The sequence below is a fragment of the Miscanthus floridulus genome, chromosome 4 (genome assembly GCF_019320115.1).
Source record: "Miscanthus floridulus cultivar M001 chromosome 4, ASM1932011v1, whole genome shotgun sequence".
NCBI classification, from domain to species: domain Eukaryota; kingdom Viridiplantae; phylum Streptophyta; class Magnoliopsida; order Poales; family Poaceae; genus Miscanthus; species Miscanthus floridulus.
Window position 1 is genome coordinate 88,879,948 of NC_089583.1, and position 18,837 is coordinate 88,898,784.

Here is an 18,837-nt window from a genome sequence, read left to right on the forward strand (position 1 = left end):
TTTTGGTGAAAACGGGGTCGTCCTCGAGAATTATACCACGATGCGTCTAGCAAAGATGCCCCTGTTCCTTCTGACCTTCCTGTCCCTAACTGTGACTGTGGTTTTCCGGCCCATGTTTTTCAATCGAAACATCCGGACACAGCCGCGTGTTGCTTCTACACATGTAGTCGGTTTAATGTAAGAAATTGTTTGTACTATCCTTTTTCTTTATTTGTTTAAGTATGGTACTAATATTTTGTTGGAATCTCATTATGTAGGACCATGAGAGGTGCTTTTTCTTTCAGTGGATCGATGGTGTAGACAAGTTTGATCCTAGGTACCTCTTTTTCGACGATTGGTTTAGAGGGAGACATCCACGTGAGCACTTCAAGCGGTGGGTTCCACCCCCCCCCTAACCCTCCGTCAATGATGGCTAAGGAGAAGCACCTAGCCGTAGTTAGACAACTTGAGGAACCTCCTCTGTGCGATTGCGGAGATCGAGCTATGATAAACCCTGAGAATACGTTGAAGTTTGTGTGTCCAAACAAGCATGAAGTAAGTGCAAAGTGTATGTGTTAAAATCTTGAGCTATATGTGTTTATGTACTAATGTCTCATTAGTTAGGTGTATTCAATAGCGAAGTGTCGTTTCAAGGAGTGGTTGTATGGTCCTAAGAACCAATGGCCGGAAGAACCGCGGAGGGTTAAGGAAAAGAAGAAAGAACGGGTAATCTACAAAGCACCTCCTGTCATGTGCAAATGTGGTGTAAAATCCAACTATGGCCTAGTCCTTTCGGAGCTTGAAATAGGTCATTATTGCGGCCATATGATTGAGTATGATGAGGTTTGTTATTTTTCTGGTAAACATGAAATCATATTTTGTTTGTTTTGCTAAGACATATATGATATAATATTTGTTTTGAACAGAGCACTAGGAAATGCAGTTGGGAATGTTATGATGGTCAAGCTAAGTTCTTAGATGAACTGAAGAAGAGGCAAGTAATTGCACGAAAGAGGGGATATGGACCTGACTACGTCAACCTATTCGTTAAACATCATAAAGAAAAGATGCGTGAGTTTGCTAGACAGCGCGGTATTTGTAACCCGATCGATGTTAGGCTTAACAAATGGGAATTGGAGAGGCGGATGACGTTAGAGGAGGAGAGGGCAAGGAATGAGGCAAGGGAGGAGACAAGAGTACAGATGTAGGTCTTGAACGAGCATGTTGCTACATTATATGCCAGTGAGTACTTGAAAACCTTTTTTTCATTGCCTGGTTTTAAATGTAATATTATCGAGTTGCTAACTGATTGCATTTTATACATCAAGGGATTGGTTGCAGCGGGGAACATGCTGCAGAGGTGGCTCGTGCAAGGTATGAGGAGAAGAAGTTAGATGGCCATAGATCACGAGCTGGTTGCACCGTTCAATCACCGATTGTGCTGTGTGATGATGGAGACGAGGATGAGGACGACACTGGCAGACTGAGTGAGCTCATTGCTCTAGCAGATGCGGGCATACAGGCGTAGGAGGCTGAGGACGACACTGGCAGACTAAGCGAGCTCATCTCTCTAGCAGAGGCAGGCATTCAGGCGCAGGAGGCTAACGACGACACTGGCAGACTGAGCGAGCTCATCGCTCTAGCAGAGGCAGGCTTACAGGTAGAGGAGGATGACGCCATGTTCTTCACTCAGGCCGCAGTGGTCGCAGATGAAGCGGAGGCCGCTTACTACAAGCGACAGGCAGGTCAGAGCAACGCAGTTAAGCCTAGCCACAGCAATAGGGTTGTAGTAGAGGACTGGTACTTAGATGATGAGTTGCTTACTCAGTACATTTCAGATTGAGGATTTGGAAGTGCATTTGCCCCTTTATGTACTGTCAGCACTTAGTTGTACTATTAATATGTTGTGTAATGTGACATAGTATCGAACTTTTCATTATGTGGTTGTTTTCATTATCAATGGTCTTAATATTCCGCTTAATGATACGGACGTATTTCCATTTAAACACGTGCTGCAAAAAACAGCTAACGACATATGACATTATAGAAATCAACACACAAAACACATTAAATGGCATGTGACTACATGTACCGAACCTGGGTACATAGTTTTCTTTGACTAAACCTAACATGCCTTAGGTAATTAAACCATGCCTTCGGTAATTAAACCTAACATGCCTTAGGTAATTCAACCTGGGGTTCTCCACAAGAAAAATATAAAGTCATCCTAGTAGTGTGGCCACATAGCAAATTGTGTTGCACCTTCTCCATAGTAGCCTCCCGTTGTTGTTGGTGGTAGTGGCAGGGGTGATGGGGGAGACCCCTTTTTCTTGTGGTTAGGGTAGGTGCAATATGGATCATTGCAGAGTGCCTCCTGTGAATCGGCACCATTGTTATTGTCGTCCTGTTCGTTGTCCTTATAACTGCTGCTAACTTCCCTTTCTAGATTGAAGATACGGTCTTGTAGGTAGTAGATGTACTCCGCATGTGGATAAATAGGTCAAGGATTGACCCACCTACTGAACCCACAGTTTTCTTTGGCCAAGGAAGACTACAAAAAGTATGTCGTGTAAGTGATATACAAGACAAATATATTGAAGAAACAAATAGTAATAGCAATTACCCATGCTCGCGGGCATTTGAAGAAACGACGACCTCCATCTATTACCTCGGTGAACATCTGCACTAGGCAGTCCTCACCATGCATGCATTTTGGCCACTCTTCTTTCCTTTCATCGTATCCTGTCAGTGGTGCCTCTTTGGTGAAATCACTTTTGCTCTCAACTGGGAACCTCTCATAAAGAGCTTCCTCAAAGAAATTGGGCCCAAGAGGACCCTCCCACCCCTAGGTAGTTTTCTTCCCCTTTCCTCTCCCTCTAGACGACCCTCCAGACATTGGTACTACAATGAAAGCAAATGCTGAGGAGTGTTCTTCTTCCTTATTGTTTGTGTGAATGAGAGGGAGTGAGTGGTTATTTATAGGTTGAGAGGAGGAATAGAGACCTGTCAATGTGCCATGTCAGCGATCCATGTGCCTCTTCACCTCAGCCCTTGGATCAAACAGTCATAAGATGGATGGTGGAGATAGAGTTTAGTTGTGCTTCCTTGCATGTTGTCCGTGCATCGAAAAGGTCTATATCAGTGATGTGATAATTTGATGTTGTCCGTGTATCTAAAAAGTCTATGTTTATTGTCTGAAAAGCATAGATTCGTTCACTGTTGCTTGGTAATCCTAGATTCTTCTACACAGCATATGTACAAATATTCCTGGATTATAAACGTAATAAATTTATAGTTAATCTGTGTACTACATTTGTGCCTTTGTACAAGTGTAGTATGATTAAAGGTTCACGCAAAAAATTCACAAGATACGGTCTTGTATTAGAAGCATCCACAGTTACAAATAGAGACATCAATATATATTCTAAACATTTAATCATCCAATAAGCATAATGCAACCACAACGAATATCACAACCAACATAATATATCATGCAAAGTCCAAATAGTCTACAATGTCCATACAGTCCCGAATAGTTAAAGAAAAGTAAATACAAAATTCACAATAGTTCATAGTAACACCTACCACGTCCCTCACTGTCTCCTACTCTTGCCCCTACCCTTGTGACCCAGAGCGCTGGTGCCTGGAGTGTAAGGGTCACGTGGACGGCGTTGCCTAGTGCCTAGAGGCGATGTAGGATGAGTCAATGGAGCGTCATGGAGCTGAGAGGGCCCAAGCTCATCATGCCTCTTGTCCATGTCATCGTCGTCGTTGGCCTCCTCATCCTCCTCCTCGTCCCCTGTAGCTGCTTGACTAGAGGAACCCAAGGCTCCTCTTCCTGCAGAAGGATCGTACACGTCATGCGTCGTGTTTGTCCTGCAACCACAATGACCAGCCGCACGGCGTAGACGACGTGACAGCCTCTATTGTACAAAACTATGTTAACTGAAAGAATATAATGTATTAATGATTTGTTTGAAAGAATATTTTTAATCTTACATCTAGGAAGCTAAGTATGTAGTCATCATTGACTCTAGGCCGAACGCGCTCGATCTCTTCAACTGAGCTTCTCAGTGTATTGCCCTGCAACAAAGTTTTCAATAATAAGACTTCTGAACAGATATCATTTAGTTTTGTTTTCTTTTGTACAAGAATGTAACTTATTATAAGGGTTATACGGCTCAAAGGTTGCAATAACTACAATAGATAACTCCTAATGTCGGTCCAAGAACGCCTAATGTATTGTTATGTAACTAAACATAACAAAATAAGTTGATTGGCTTACCACTCTATCCAAGATCGGTCCTGCCTCCACCTGCCTTCCTACACGAGTGGACCAGTCGTACGTCATGTCTTCATCGTCGGAGGACTCGATGTCGGCGTAGTCAATTTTAGTCCACTGTAGCCTGAGCTTGCACCTTGTCGAACGCTGGTACCAAGCTTGGTACCGCCTGAACTCACGGTTTGTGTGCGGCTCGTTGTTGTCATCCAGGTTGTCGTGCATCTCCTCTCATTCCTCAATGTAGGACTAGTGGTGCCTCTCCTAGTCAAAAATCTTCTTGTTTCTCTGACGATCCAACCTGCACGTATGTCATCGTTACATTAATCCACGTACGTGGCACCATATTATAAGAAATGGACCATCATAATGAGACATTTGAAATATCAAAACACTTACTTGTGTAAGTCAATGCCAGTCAAGAACAGAGGCATAGGCCAAAGCTATCTTACTCCAAATTGATGTGCAACCCTATCTGGCAGGTGGTACTCGACAGCATAGAAGCATATTAGAGGGCACCTCATCCTATAGAAGTAGTCGTCGGCCCCACATACGTTGCTCAGCTGAAAAGGAAGTGCATCCTCTCCACCATACGGCTCCCACTCCACCTGCATCATGTCCAAATAAGATGTTAGATGGTATACTAATCCTTTTAAAAGCAGCATGGAAAATAAAATTTACTTACACTAGACGCCGTCAGCGAATCTAGCTCATTCGTGTACTCAATGTACGCCCAGTCTATCCTCGTGTGCGAAACCCTGACCTGCTCCCAAAGGTACGCCCACGTCGGCTGGCGACTTAGAGGCTGACCTTGGAACCACTCACGATGAGTCAGTACCTCTAGATGACCAACTAGAAAACGAGCCCACATCCACAGCTATAATAGGTACACGCATCCACCAAGTGACGGGTTCGCCGTAGACCGATGACACCCCTCGCACAGCTACTGGTATAGAAAACACAAGACTACAGAGCCCCAGCTGTACTGACCCGCCTGGTCCCAGTCACTGAGGCAGTGGATCCACATCCAGGATGCATTGTCACCCATCACGTCGGGAAAGAGAACGCAAGCAAAAAGGTGTAGGATCCACGCCCGGCAGTAGTACCCAACTGTCTCCTCATCTGCCTCCTTGGGGCACTGTGCGAACTCTATACGTAGCCATGAGATAGGAACTCCAGAAGTGCGAGCCCCTTGCTCGCCAAGCTCACACCCAAGGAAGGCCTCCACTCATGCTCTCCAATCCTCTGACCTGCACTGCCCGGTGACTGGGTTCCCATGAATCCTTAGGCCTAGCATCTTCTGGCAGTCCCAAAGCGAGACTGTCATCTCCCCGAAAGGTAGGTGGAAGCTGTGAGTCTCCGGTCGCCACCTATATTTAAGACCAAGCAAGATTACTTGTCAAAAAGTCAATTGCATGAATAAATGGCCATGAATGGAGGCAATGATTCACTTTAATACCTGTCTACCAACGCAGTTATCGCCGCTGAGTTGAACTTGGGCAACCCACGACGAACCTGAAAGGAGATGACATCCAGGCCAACTCTTTGTAGGAAAGGAGTGTACCTATCGTCGTACCGAATGTCTAAGAACCCACTGTGGGTCCTAGAATGAAGGTGCGGAAGGTCCTGCATCAAATATAACATAGTCACATGTTACTTCACGAACACATGTATGAATAAAACTTATAGATTATTACCTGCCCCAGCGCAACGAGACGTCTTCGGTGGGTCTCCTCGTATGTCGGGTCGAGCAGGTGGAATTGCTCCATCCTACAAAAAAAGTGAATGAATTAGAATTGCAATGTACAATGAAACATGAACTTATAAATGTATAGGTAATTGACACAAATACAAGCATAAATTGAGACATGCATAATTAAATATATGATACGACAAATATAAAATAATACTATAAACCAATAGTCCTACCTCACTAATCTGCCAATGGCAACTTCGTGAGTTGTGGCCAAGTCTACCGCACTTGCCGCACTCGTACTGCTCGGGATCAGTAACAAATGGAGTTCCTCTCCCACGCCTAGTTCTTCCGGGCATCTGATCCATAACCATCCTCTGCCTCGTCCTCTGCCTTAATCCACGCTTGTTCCAACGGTAAGCTGGATCCGCAATGTACTTCGGCCCATCATATGGAGGCCACTCTCCAGGGTCCCGGAAAGGCACGAAGCGAGGGCTCCATGTGTTCACAAGTGTGTTGACACTGAACTCATGAGGTATCCTCCTCTCGATATTATAGTTGCGATGCCTAGCTGCTGCCACCAAATGCGAACATACAAAGTGGTATTGCCTTGGTTTACCACAAGTGCACTTGAAATCTTAGAGGATAACCACATGTATCCTCGACTCTCGCACCTCGCCGTCGGACATTGTACCACCCCTATGCTCGACCTGATAAGTCCCTATGGTGTGGTCAAAGCATGCAACCTCATGTGTGCCAGCCCTTTCTCTTGCCTTCTCTAGGTGTGCCTTTGGTTTCAGAGCCCATATCTCTCCATCACTCCTCAACTGCAATGCATGGGCGTGTCTATCGTTGAACTAGGCAACAAGCTTATAGAAGGTGAATTGAACAATTGCATTCACGGGCATACCACATATCCCCAATAGCAACTTATTGAATGACTCTGCTATGTTGCTGCACTGAAACTCGTACCTCCAGCCACCGTCGTCATGAGCTCTCGTCCATTTCTCCAAATCCCTCATCAAACCTGTGAACCATTGCCTACCTTCTGCATTTGATGTGGTTCTGACCTGCTCCAACTTTTCCCTAAAGTACTTGTCCTCAAGCTGTCGAGCAGCCTCCTGAAACAGATTAAAGTTTTTCTTGACACCGTCCTTCCGTAGTAGATTCTCGGAAAGGTGTCGAGTACACCAATGATGGTGCAAAGGTGCATACCCCTCTAACTGCTCTCGCATGGCATTAAGTATGCCCTGATGCCTATCAGATATGATGCCAACCTCCCTGCCAGGGGCAACCACGTGTATCCGAACTAGCCTCAAGAACCATCCCTAACGGTCATTGTTCTCCTTCTCAACCAAAGCAAATACCAAAGGAACCAACTTGTTGTTCGCGTCACAAGATATGGCTATAAGAAGTGTGCCCTGGTATTTGCCAATCAAGAATGTACCATCAATGGAGAAGACGGGACGACAGTGCCTAAAGGCCTCGACACACTGAGGAAAGCACCAGAAGGCACAGAAAAATATCTGCCTCCCATCCTTCCATGCATTAGGTTTTGGGATGTGCTCATAATGCATGCCTGGATTCACCGCTTTGATTGCATTGAAAAGAACTGGTAGCTGCTCATACCCATCCTCCCAGTCCCCATATATTATCTTCCATGCTCGCTGCTTAGCCTTCCATGCTTTACCATAAGTTATCACATATCCTCCATACAACGCCTCAATGGTCCTGATAATTGTTCTCACCTTCATGTTGGGTTCTCCCTGCAAAATTCCCATCAACCGCTTGGCAATGAGGGTAGATGTCAACTGTCGATGCCTCAGTGTCAGCTCATGGTCAGCACAATTGTGTGGCCCAACAACTTTTGTGATCTTTCATTTTCCGGTCACCTATTGCTTCCTTGCACAAACCCTCCATGGGCAGCGTTCCTTATCACACACAACTGTGTAACGGCGCTCCACATATGAATGCAATACCCTGTAATGCCTCTTTCGTATCACTGCAAAAACCTGCAACCATCTCTTCAAAGCAGGGAGGTCACTGAACACCCTCCCCTCCTCAATTACCATGTTAGGACTGGCCTCAAGAGCTTCTAGGAGCTCATCATCACGTCCTTCTGCAAACGCCAGATCAGAATGAGCAAGATCACTAAACTCATGAACTCTAGGATCACGGCGGTCGGGAAAGATACGCCTCATCATCTCAACATCACTCTCCGTCAGCTCTCCAACAGGACGATCATCATCAGAATCAAGAGCCCTAGCCATCTCATATGGCTCCGAATCATTCATAATTTCAACATTATTGGAGCCACGAAATCCATCTAAAAAGTGCACTTGCGCAGCAACATGGGGCACATCCATATTCTCAGAAATGTCTCCTGCAATGTCATTACAGAAATGAGGAAGAATGAAAGAAATAGATGTAAGGAACGGGATAAGCTCCCAAAAACCATACGGTTAAGACACTTACTCGGATGATTCTGTGTCAAAGGGATCTCATAAGGAGGATCTTCCATGAAAACATGAGTATGACAACCATCTCCAAATAACGCATTGGGGGCAGATTGAGCATCAGGAACCGTAGGCGCAATCTGCACATGCAGGTAAGGTTCCAGAACGGGAGGGTCGATGTGTGCCGGATGATCTATTGCTGGGGTAAACCCATGAGGGATTGGATCAACTAACACCCGACGAACAACTACGTCCAAACATTATAGCTGGCTCTTCATAGCCGATCTCACATAGTTGTCCCACTAATCCGCACAACGAATTGAGATCATTCGCCTAAAGATGTTCGGAGGACAACCTAGGTGCAGTACACCATCAACTGCAATATCATCATCTCTAAAGCAATGCAGCTCCTCCCGAGCCCTTGCAACCATATCACTAAATGAAGGCCTATCATTGAATAGCACAGGCACGCTTTGCATGTCAAGAAACTCAACATATCCATAACGATCGCTTTCAACCGTGCCTCCATGATATATGGTCACTAGGTTGTCCATCTATTTCAAAAACGTAACGAAACACATGTCCTTTAGTCCAAATTAGACGATAGATAGTACCTAACAAGTACTTTCTAACTACAAACTAAGTAATCATGATAATAACTACGTATATATTTATAGTGTACTCACTAAATAGCAAGATCATACATAGTTAACTACAAATATAACTACATATCTAAGTAGCTATCTAACTATATCTATTTACTAATGTATCTATGTTTCTATCTATCTACATATATATCTTACTAAATCAACTAACTAAGTCATCACAGTATAACTAGTAAATAACAAACACCAACTAAATAGGTACATTGCATATTCATATTTTTTACCTTTTTGGGTCGACGGACGATGGGCGTAGGTCAAGGCGAAGATCCGGGCCTGCGGTGGCGCGGCCAACGACAGAGGTGGCGCGCGGCGGTCGCGGGGTGCCCGGCGCTCCGCGCGGTGAGACCGGCTCGACGGGCGCGGGAGGCGGGGCGAGGCGAGGGCGGCAGTGGACGTCGGCAAGGCGGGGCGAGGCCGGCGGTGGAGGGGGCAAGGCGGGGCGAGGCCGAGGCCGCCGGTGGAGACAAAGGCGAGGACGGCGGTGGAGGGCGTGGCGGCTCGGCGCTGCAGCCAACCAACGGGCAACAGCGCGAGGGCACGGCGGCGCGGTGCGGGCTCGGGCGCGGGAGCAGCGGCGGCGGCGCGGCGCGGGCTCGGCCGCCGGAGCAGCAGCGGCGCGGGCAGGCGGAGCAGCAGCGGCGCGGGCGGGCGCGGCGTGGGCAGGCGAGGCCGCGGGCAGGCGCGGCGCGGGCGGGCGCGGGCGCGGGCGGGCGTGGGCGCGGCGGTGGAGCGGCGACGGCGCGGGCAGGGACGGCTAGGGCGAGATGGGGAAGAAGACGCCGAGCTCGGCGCCAGTCACTCTGGCGCCGAGCCCCTGGCAGGCCATTTCCCCGTGCCCAGGACTTCGGCGCCAAATTGAGAAGCCGAGGAGCGAATGAGTGTGATAAAGATTATCATGGCTCATGCCACTTGCAACACGAAAGAGACCAGTGTTTTGGTGGGCGCTCTGGCAACGGTTAAATATCAATGTAAGAAGTTTGCGCTAGCCTAATGATGCTCAACACTGTCTTACACACTGCACGTGCATTAGCGGTAGTTTACGGATAAGATGCTTCATGGTCTCATGGATTTGTGCCTACATTTGAGGGCATGCGACCGTTATGTTGATTTGTTACCCCCGAGTTGACAAACCGGCCATGGCAATCAACTCGCAGTCAGCATTACAGATACGCACAATACTACGATCAGACAAATACTGATAGTCTGATGATACACGTAGCAGCTTCCGTTATTCAAAGTTGAGATGACTTACCTGGAGCAATAACTTCCACAAGGGGATAATAACAACAGCCTCAACTTCAAGGTGAGCATCTAATGCGGCGACCAATGTTTCTCTGGCATTTTTGGAACCAATGATACAGTACATGACTACAGGCATAATGAAACTAACGGATGCATATGACAGTCTCATTCAGTCATGCGAGTGATAATTTATAGAGGTCCACTTACATAATTATAACTTGTTCATGTTCCTTGGAAACATGTGATGAGAGCATCAATCCTCCCCTTCCAGAAACACCATCCATCTCAACAGAAACATCTCACTTCAAGTTTGCAAGTGCCACGGGATGCACACAACAAATGGTTTAGCCTTAGTTCCCACAAGGGCCATGGCTTAAATCTAAAACAGCATAGCAAGAAACCTACAAACCTACCAAAGTACTGCTCCTCGACAAAAGATTGAAGATAGATAACAGCATTCAGAGATCAAACGGCACCATTGTGATGACTTCCCCCATCTAAACGCTTAACAGAATAGGTTACTAGCAACTAACAGAATGCTACCACAAGGTTCCCATCACAAGTCCACAAAGTTAAGCACAACATAATCATCCAAAAGTAAGTTAGCATTGCGAATGCCAAAAGGCCACCATACTACGGTCAGAGAAACACATGGTGCGTTTGGCATCTTTGATTGTAACAATGGTCCAACCAACAGCATCAGTTTGAAGGGAAGAGCCATGCAGCACCTGCATTTCCAAGGTAGTCCTCCCACGAGATCATTGGCAGAGGCGAGAAAGGCTCGGGGTTTGCCACGCTGCTGGTGTCACTCAAGCTGGTAGGCCACTCATTCCAACGGTGAAAGTCCTTGTAACCACATGCGATTGCCCGGTGAGTCACCCTGAGGCATGCAAACAGCCCTGGAGCATGGCCCTAGAAACAGTACCTGATTGTCAGCTAGGGTCGTCACCTTGGCCCACTGTGATCGCACAAAGTCTGCCTCGAATATCGAAAGGTCAGTGCCCTGTTAGCTTGGTTTATAAGCCGTATTTTTTCAGTCAACGAACAATATTTTTTTCTCATAATAAATTAGTAAATAGTACTTTCAGCCATGACTTATCAGCTAGACCAACAGGGCACAGGCTCACACTGTCCAGCAAAAGTGTGTCTCTGTCCTTCGCCATGAACGTGCCTATGGAAAATCCTTCTACGCACCAGCAGCAATGAGCCACACGACTCAACCAGGTAGAGCATTGTGAGACCCCACTAATGGGCCTTGGGCCGGCTGATGATGGTGGGCTGGGCCAAATAGACGCGTACTGTAGCAATAGAGGTGAGGCGAGCTACGGTAGCTTCGCGGAACACTGTAGCTACGGGAATTAGTACCACATCGGAAGTATAGGGGGATCCAACCAGCTTAAAAGTCTCAGCCTGGAAAAGCTAAGGAACTTTGGTTTGAATTTTTTGCGCGAAGCGAGGACGAAAGCGCAAGAGAATTAATTAGCCGGCGTGGTCTATTTAACGTCTCGTAGTTTCACGGATATATGGCTCGGAGCTCGGACAAGTTAGCACTTGGGCCGAGAAGCCCTCGACAAGGACGTTGAGTTATTAAAGGTGGGTGTTTGTGAGACCCCACTAATGGGCCTTGGGCCGGTCTGATGATGGTGGGCTGGGCCAAACGGACGCGTACTGTAGCAATAGCTGTGATGCGAGTTATTGAATTCGAATATTTTGCGCGAAACGAGGACGAAAGCACAAGAGAGTTAATTAGCAAGCATGGTCTATTCAACGTGTAGAGTGGATCTTAGCCGTTTTTCTGGGTTGAGTTGTTACGAGCATCCTCAACAAGGTCCGCTGATCATCAAAGTGACTGACATTGATGACCCGTCCAATCCATGCAACCCGTGGATCACCAGTATTGTCATCCACGCTGATGTCCAGAGCCAAGAGGTCCTCATGATAGTCAACAACGTAGAGCTTCCCTTGGTAGAAAGCCATGTCAGTAATCCACAAAGACAGGTCCCCTGCAACTGACCACATGTAGCCTCCTGGCCGGCACACTGCAATTCGATTGGATTCCCTACCTTGGAACAGTGCAGCAATGAGGTTGGGCGAGCACACCATTAGGTTGATCACGTCAGAGTATTTCACGTCCATTAACAGATTCACTGATATGTCGGTGTATACAGAACCATCCTCAGAATCATCACCATCGTCTGCGGAATCATGACCGTCCCTGGAATCCTCACCCTCGTCTTCGTCGGCGAGATGAACGCTAGATTGTGCAGGAAGGGTCATGGTGGCAGCAGAGAAGGGATCCAATCCACCAAGTAGCAGAGAAGGTACACCAGCCAGTTACCACAAGCTGTGTCAAAGCCGTTGCAGCCAGCAAAGTGGAGTGGCTCACCCCGGGGCATGCTGTAGAAGATGTCCCCGGCCTTGAGGGCGAGCAGCGGCAGTGGAGGGGGGGCAGCCGGACCTGCCGAGCAGCGAAGCGCCACTGGGGGCACACGGCTGCGAAGCGGATGCGGTCGACGTGGGCGGGAAGCCGCTTGAGAACGAGGCCCGCGAGATCCACAGGGATGTTCGACCATGGATCCCGTGCACTCGCCATAGGCTCAGCCGGTCCTGGAAACAAAGAAGCAGAGGAGCAGCACGCGTGTCAGTGAGGCTGCGCTATGACCTCCACCCCGGAAACAGGGAAGCGCCGTGAAGGGAATGGTGCCCACAGCCCAGCGCGCGCGAGAACGCATGGGGGCGAACACCTCGCGCGCGCCACGAGTCACTTTAGCTACTAAATAACTAGACAAACCGACTAAAATGGGACTAAAGCGTCCAGTGGACAAGGGTTGCCCCTCATTATTGCTGATCCCTGATCCTTATTTGGGCATTCATTAGGGGTAACTTGATCTTTATTGAACTGCTTTAATAACTTTTAATCACCAGAACTAAACAGGGATGACTCAAGTTTAGTCAATGGTTCTAGTAGTTTAACTTTATCGGGGACCAAACAGGCCCTAAGTAGGCCGTGTGGGCTCGTAAACTACTAAATCCAAGAAACCCCAAAGCCCACTTGGAACCCGGAATGGAATCCTTTGATTGCCCTTCTAAATTCAGACATTCTTTTCTCCCAAAGCGCAAATTCGTCCTTGGCTAGCCCAGCACTACGCGTGGCCTGCGCACGTCCCGGCAAGAGCTTAAAAAAATATGATAACTTTTTCATACGACATTTGTTCATTGTTTTGTTTGCGCCACTGCTTCCTTACCATGAGACCTATATATATAATTAAATTAAATCCATAATGCATATATTTCAGAAATATTTTATATTGTACAAAAAATTGCTCAAAAGTTACATGGATTACCACTAGAGATTCATTATAATTTAAAATAGGCGTTTCTGAAAAATTTAACTTGAAACCGGAAGTTATTTTAATAGTGCTTAGGTGTTGAGGGAACAAATTTAAACTTTGTTATTTGTATATACTCTGTGAGGTTAAAGAGGCCGACTACAGATAACATTTAGAGTCATCGCCGATGATTACAAATAAATCTAACATGTTTGATACTGACAATGGACCTTACCATGGTTAAGGAAGTTCTGCCTATCGCGAATACAATGGAGAGAAGAGTATATTGAAAACAAAAAGGGCTCAGTCTAGCAGACGTGTGAGAACAGTGCTACGTGTCTCCGCTGGTTATCAAAAAATCGCGTACGCGCCCTTGATAGCTGACCGCCTACCATGGTAGCCAGCCCTTCCACCTCTCCTCCGCGTCCGCCGGGGGATCGCGGACCAGCGGCACCGGGTTGTACACTCGGAGCAGCCGGCCACAGACGCCGCAGACCATGCCCATGCCCGCCACGTCCACGGCGCCCACGACGGAGAAGTTGCAGCCGCAGTAGGCGCACGAGCCGATCACCTGGGTGTCCATGGCGGCCTGCACCGACCGGCAGAGCTCGTCCTCCTCCAGGCCCACCGCCACCTTGCGCCGCTGTGCGAACTCGAGGGCTATGCTCCGGTGGTCGAGGGCGCGCCGGCGGCGGTACATGTCCACCGAGAGCGCGCGCAGCCCGGCCTCGGCGCGCAGGCCTTCCGCCCAGGCGTGCAGGGCCGCGCGGTACGGGACCGCGTCCACCTGCAGGGCGCTCGCCGGGTCGTCCGACGGCGGAGCCTTCACGAAGACCTCGTCGGCGGCGTCGATGACGTCCCGAGCGTCGTGCGAATCATCGTCCATCGTGTCTGGCGCCAAGCACATCGATCGCACAGCCGAACCAGCTCGCTGAGGTGATTTGGATCGATCGATCGACGCAATGTGATGTTTGGCAGGCTCGTCATTGATCGAGTATGATAGTGCTGATGATGAGTTGCTGGATCGTGCCGAGGCCAGCGTGCTAGTATGCGAGGCGGACAAGGATTCGACACCGAGTTGGGGACGGGATCGTCCCCGAGTACTCTTCGGAAATACTACAGTGGCATGGTAAGTCTGCAACGGCCACCACATTTCACAAATCACAGCCGCGACATAAATCAGGTCCAGCTCATAAAACAACAAATCTGGCAGCTTGAAAATTTTTACAAACAGATACGAATACGAATACACGATGATTGATCAAAGCAGACATTGAGTTCCAAACTAAGCAACGACATGAGGATGATGGATAAAAAAAGGTCACTTGACATGCATCTTCATAATAACTAAATAATAATTTAGGTTACGGGAGTTCTACAATTATAGGATCATCAAATCAGGTGTTGGACGCAATGGGCGACACGGAAGGGAATTCACGGTCTACGGTTAGGAATCCCAGTTCCACCCTGAAAAAAAAAACAGAACGGCAACGTAAGGCGCACAAAACCAGGGTGCCCAAGTGCTCCATTGTCTCGTGGCGTGACGACTGACGACCGGATGAAGAAGGCAGTACTGGGAACAGTTGTGTCCCTACAGGGACCAATTCATTGCGTTGGTGGTGGAATGGCTGAAGGTGCCGCTGGAGCTGCCATGGTCGACGTGCGGCAGGTTTGGCGGCGGCGGCCCGCTTCCCTGCAGGGCGAGCTCGAGCTCGCCGGAGAAGTGGCCGTGGTGGATCAGGCCTGAATGGACCAGCTGCAGAGCATCGTCGTGATGCTGCGCGTTCCTGGCGCCGTCGGTGGGGTCCCGTGAACCCGTCCAGGTGCTTGACGCCGTGTAGCTGCTCGCCATGACGGACGGCGCCACCGGGGTGCCTTCGAAGGCGCTGGCCGCAGCGGACATTGCTGGGGACCGGTTGTGGCTGCCACTTTGGGAGGTTGTATCCCATGGCTGAGTTGACAGAAGAGAGAGAGCACAGCTGGAGTCGGTGGTAACTCCTGCAATACATCCGCCAGGCGGGAGCTCAAAGGCAGAGGGGAGCATTGAGGCCCCTGCCACCAAGCCACCATGGCAGTTGTATGCATGGTTGCCATAGCCCGCAGCTGCACTGCGGTGTGGGTGAGGTTCTTGGTACCCATGCCACTGGATGGCACCCAGCATCCTGTCACCGCCGGGCTGACCTCCTTGCCACTCATCTCTCACGCTGCTTGGAACCCTTGGGTACGAGAAGTCGAGAAGGAAGCTTCTGAACCTACCAGGCTCTGAAGAAACAATAGATTCAAGAAACAGCGGATTGGCATGTGCATTTGGAAATAACTGAGTATGCATGTCTACAACTCTACACAACAAGATGCAGCAACACTTGATACCTTGAAATGATGCAGCAAGCCGGCCATATCGTGAAGTGAGAGGTCCAGGTGGTGGCTTCCTACGGCGCTCATTGTGACCAATGAGGCGTCGGCGGCAGCTACGTTTCCCTTGGTCGAATTCAGGTAATTGGTGGAACCTGTGATTAGAGTGAATAGGTTTACTCACAGTACAGACTTAACATGTGAGTTTACTGATCAAAGCAGGGTCACAAGACAACCTATAGTAGTAGGTCAACGGCTAGTGCAGTCACTCAAAAAAATTGTTGGGAAAATAGGTAGCATCTATAAATCAGACCAGTTATAACGGAATAATGTCATGAATATAACGGAATAAATAAGACCAATTATAATGTATCATCAGCAATGAGATTGCACAAGATAATAATTAGTCTTACATAACAAAAAAAACTGACTAAGGAATATCCACAGATCAACAGTAGTGTAGAAAACTATTTTATTCTAGCACATGGAAAGAGGGAATTGTTAACTCGGTAATCAAGACTCATCAGATGAACAAACATACAAAGCAAACCAGATGTCATGTGAAAAGCTGTATCCAGCCTGTTCGGCTAGCTGGTTCGTATCGTTGCTGGTTCCTTTATTCGAGAGAGAAGTGCTGCTGGCTGGTTAGATGAACAGTGTTCATGTGAGAGGGCTGGCCAGCCCAGCCAGCCAGCCAGCCGCCCCCAGCCAAACGGGAGCATGTGTGTTTTTCTAATCCTCCTGAACTAACATTTTTATTTCAAACTATATATAGCGACATTAACCAAAGACACAGCTTTCATGATTAGATCCACACATCAGGGCCCCATGAAAAAGATTTAAAAGGTTATACCATGTGGGAAGAGCACCTGCAATCATTCACGGGGAGCGGACACGCGTATAGAGCCTTTGTAAAGTGATGTGTTTATCAATGAAACAAGAGGTTTATCTATCAATGAACGGTCAGAACCTTCTCTTTACCGGTGATGCAAAAGGCTACAGACAATATGAGTACAGCACTTGCCCCCCTCCCCAAAGAGTTCATCAAGATGCAACAAAGCGACACCATTTAGGGCTATGACTATGATATGCGCGTGTAGCCTTACACTGTACACATGATGCAGATTTAGATTAAATAAAGTTAAGCAAAAGCACCTTATATCAACCTACAAGCATGGACCATATTTGTTTGTTCCAGCCCTGTTTGTTTCATATCCAACTCCTGTTCCATTTCATTTAGGCCTTTAAATAGTGTCGTACAGGTACTGTACTAGCCAATAGCCATTCACATAGGCTAATGTACAGTAGAATAAGAAAAAGATAAATCTAGGCTTCCTATTTATGTGCTGCTCAGACAAGATACTGTGAATGTTCACATCTAATCCGTATGTCCCTTACTATTCTTGCCAGATTCCACTTGCCCAAAATTTATACACCAACTTGACGCCCACCAAACAATTGTGCACCAACGGTACTCCCAGCATCCTATGTACACTTATTACTAATGGATGACTGGATGTTATGTTACAACGAACGCTGAACGCATGCGCATAGAAGCAGAATTTGTGAACTTGTCAGTGAAGACTGTTAAAGAGAGTTGGATGCTTGGAAATCGTCAGAAACCGTGGTTTTTCAGTTAAAGTGAGTGAGATGAGCCAACTGCAGAGTGACGAGCCTGTAGCTGCCAAGGTACTGTGTCACGAGCGGAATAGTAGACCGAAGCAGCTGGTCCAGTCAGTGCTCACAGGAATGCACAATTTTTGGGTACCCAATTTGGGCTGGTACTGGGAGACGGAAGGAGAATGCCTACTAGCAGTAGTATAGTTGGAAATTTTTACCTGCTGCACTGTTGGCAGAAGCGCTGCTCGATGCCGGCGACGACGACGCGCGGCTCCTTGGAGTGCATGTAGCACACCTTGTGGCGGCAGTAGTACTGCTTGACGGCGCTCAGATCCACGCCGCACCCATCCACCTGGCACCTCGGCGGCTGGGTGGCAGAGGCGGCGCTGGCGGACGCCGGCCTGCCCCCCGCCGCGCCACCACCGGTGGCCACGCCCTTCCCCTTCCTGCCGCCCGCCGCCGCCGCCGCCGTCGCGCTCCCGCCGGCGGCGGCAGCCGCGTCCTGCTCGAAGTAGATCTTCTTGCCAAACGTGAGCCCGTGGACGTCGTCGCTCCCGGCGCCACCGCTGCCGCCGGTCGCCATTGCCACCCGCTTCCGTGCTTTCCCTGGCCCGAACGCTAGCTTCTCGTCTGTGGCGGCGTAGCTTCCTAGCTAGCCCGCCCTCCACTGACCCTCCTCTCTGTCCAGTGGGAGTGGGAGAGAAGCGCGAGAGAGAGCTTCAACGAGGGTAGGAGGAGGAGGCAGTGTGGAGGGAGGCGACAACAGCGGTGGCGCCGCCCTTAAAATAACGCTTGTGGCGTGCGTGGTGCAGTGTGCGCGCGTGTGCGCCTGTGTGCAGTGTGCTGTGCTGCTGCCGTCCCTTTCCTCCCTCCCCCTTCACCTCACCAGTCACCAGCGTAGTACACGCACTCCCACTCGGCTCAGTCGCAGCAGCCTGCTGCTAGCTCGGCCGCCACTACTACCACCGCACCCGCGCCACCAAGCTCCTCTTTTCTCGCGCCGCTCCTACTGTTCCACGCGGCTACGCGCCTCCTAATGCTCGCTCGCTCGCTCGCTTTGGTTTGGTTTCCTTGCTGGCTGCGCGCGTGTTGGGGTGGAAAAGTCCGTCCGCCCCAAACCCCCCCCCCGTTCGCTTCCCCGATCACGCGCACAGTGGCTGCCTCCGGCGATCCCATCACGCGCGCGCACAGGCAGTAGGCACAGCGCACACCACAGGGGACT

At 48.8% G+C, this 18,837-nt stretch overlaps 1 protein-coding gene and 1 pseudogene across 1 annotated transcript; both read right to left on the reverse strand.

The window, feature by feature from the left end:
* Positions 1-11,013: 11,013 nt before the first annotated feature.
* Positions 11,014-12,907, reverse strand: LOC136552022 (F-box protein SKIP23-like; annotated as a pseudogene).
* Positions 12,908-14,980: 2,073 nt separating this feature from the next.
* On the reverse strand, positions 14,981-18,604 carry LOC136552023 (squamosa promoter-binding-like protein 17). Its single transcript, XM_066543569.1, has 3 exons — positions 17,834-18,604; positions 16,014-16,150; positions 14,981-15,905 (listed from the first exon to the last, which is right to left on the reverse strand). Exons 1-3 carry the CDS (start codon positions 18,196-18,198, stop codon positions 15,235-15,237), a joined length of 1,173 nt encoding a protein of 390 aa, XP_066399666.1. The 5' UTR covers positions 18,199-18,604; the 3' UTR covers positions 14,981-15,234.
* Positions 18,605-18,837: the final 233 nt, after the last annotated feature.

Coding starts and splice junctions, on each gene's coding strand:
- LOC136552023 (XM_066543569.1), bottom strand. CDS start 18,198: ATGGCGACCGGCGGCAGCGGTGGCGCCGGGAGCGACGACGTCCACGGG. Junction 16,151..17,833: donor TTCTGCCAACAGTGCAGCAG/GTAAAAATTTCC, acceptor CTCTAATCACAG/GTTCCACCAATTACCTGAAT. Junction 15,906..16,013: donor GCTTGCTGCATCATTTCAAG/GTATCAAGTGTT, acceptor TTGTTTCTTCAG/AGCCTGGTAGGTTCAGAAGC.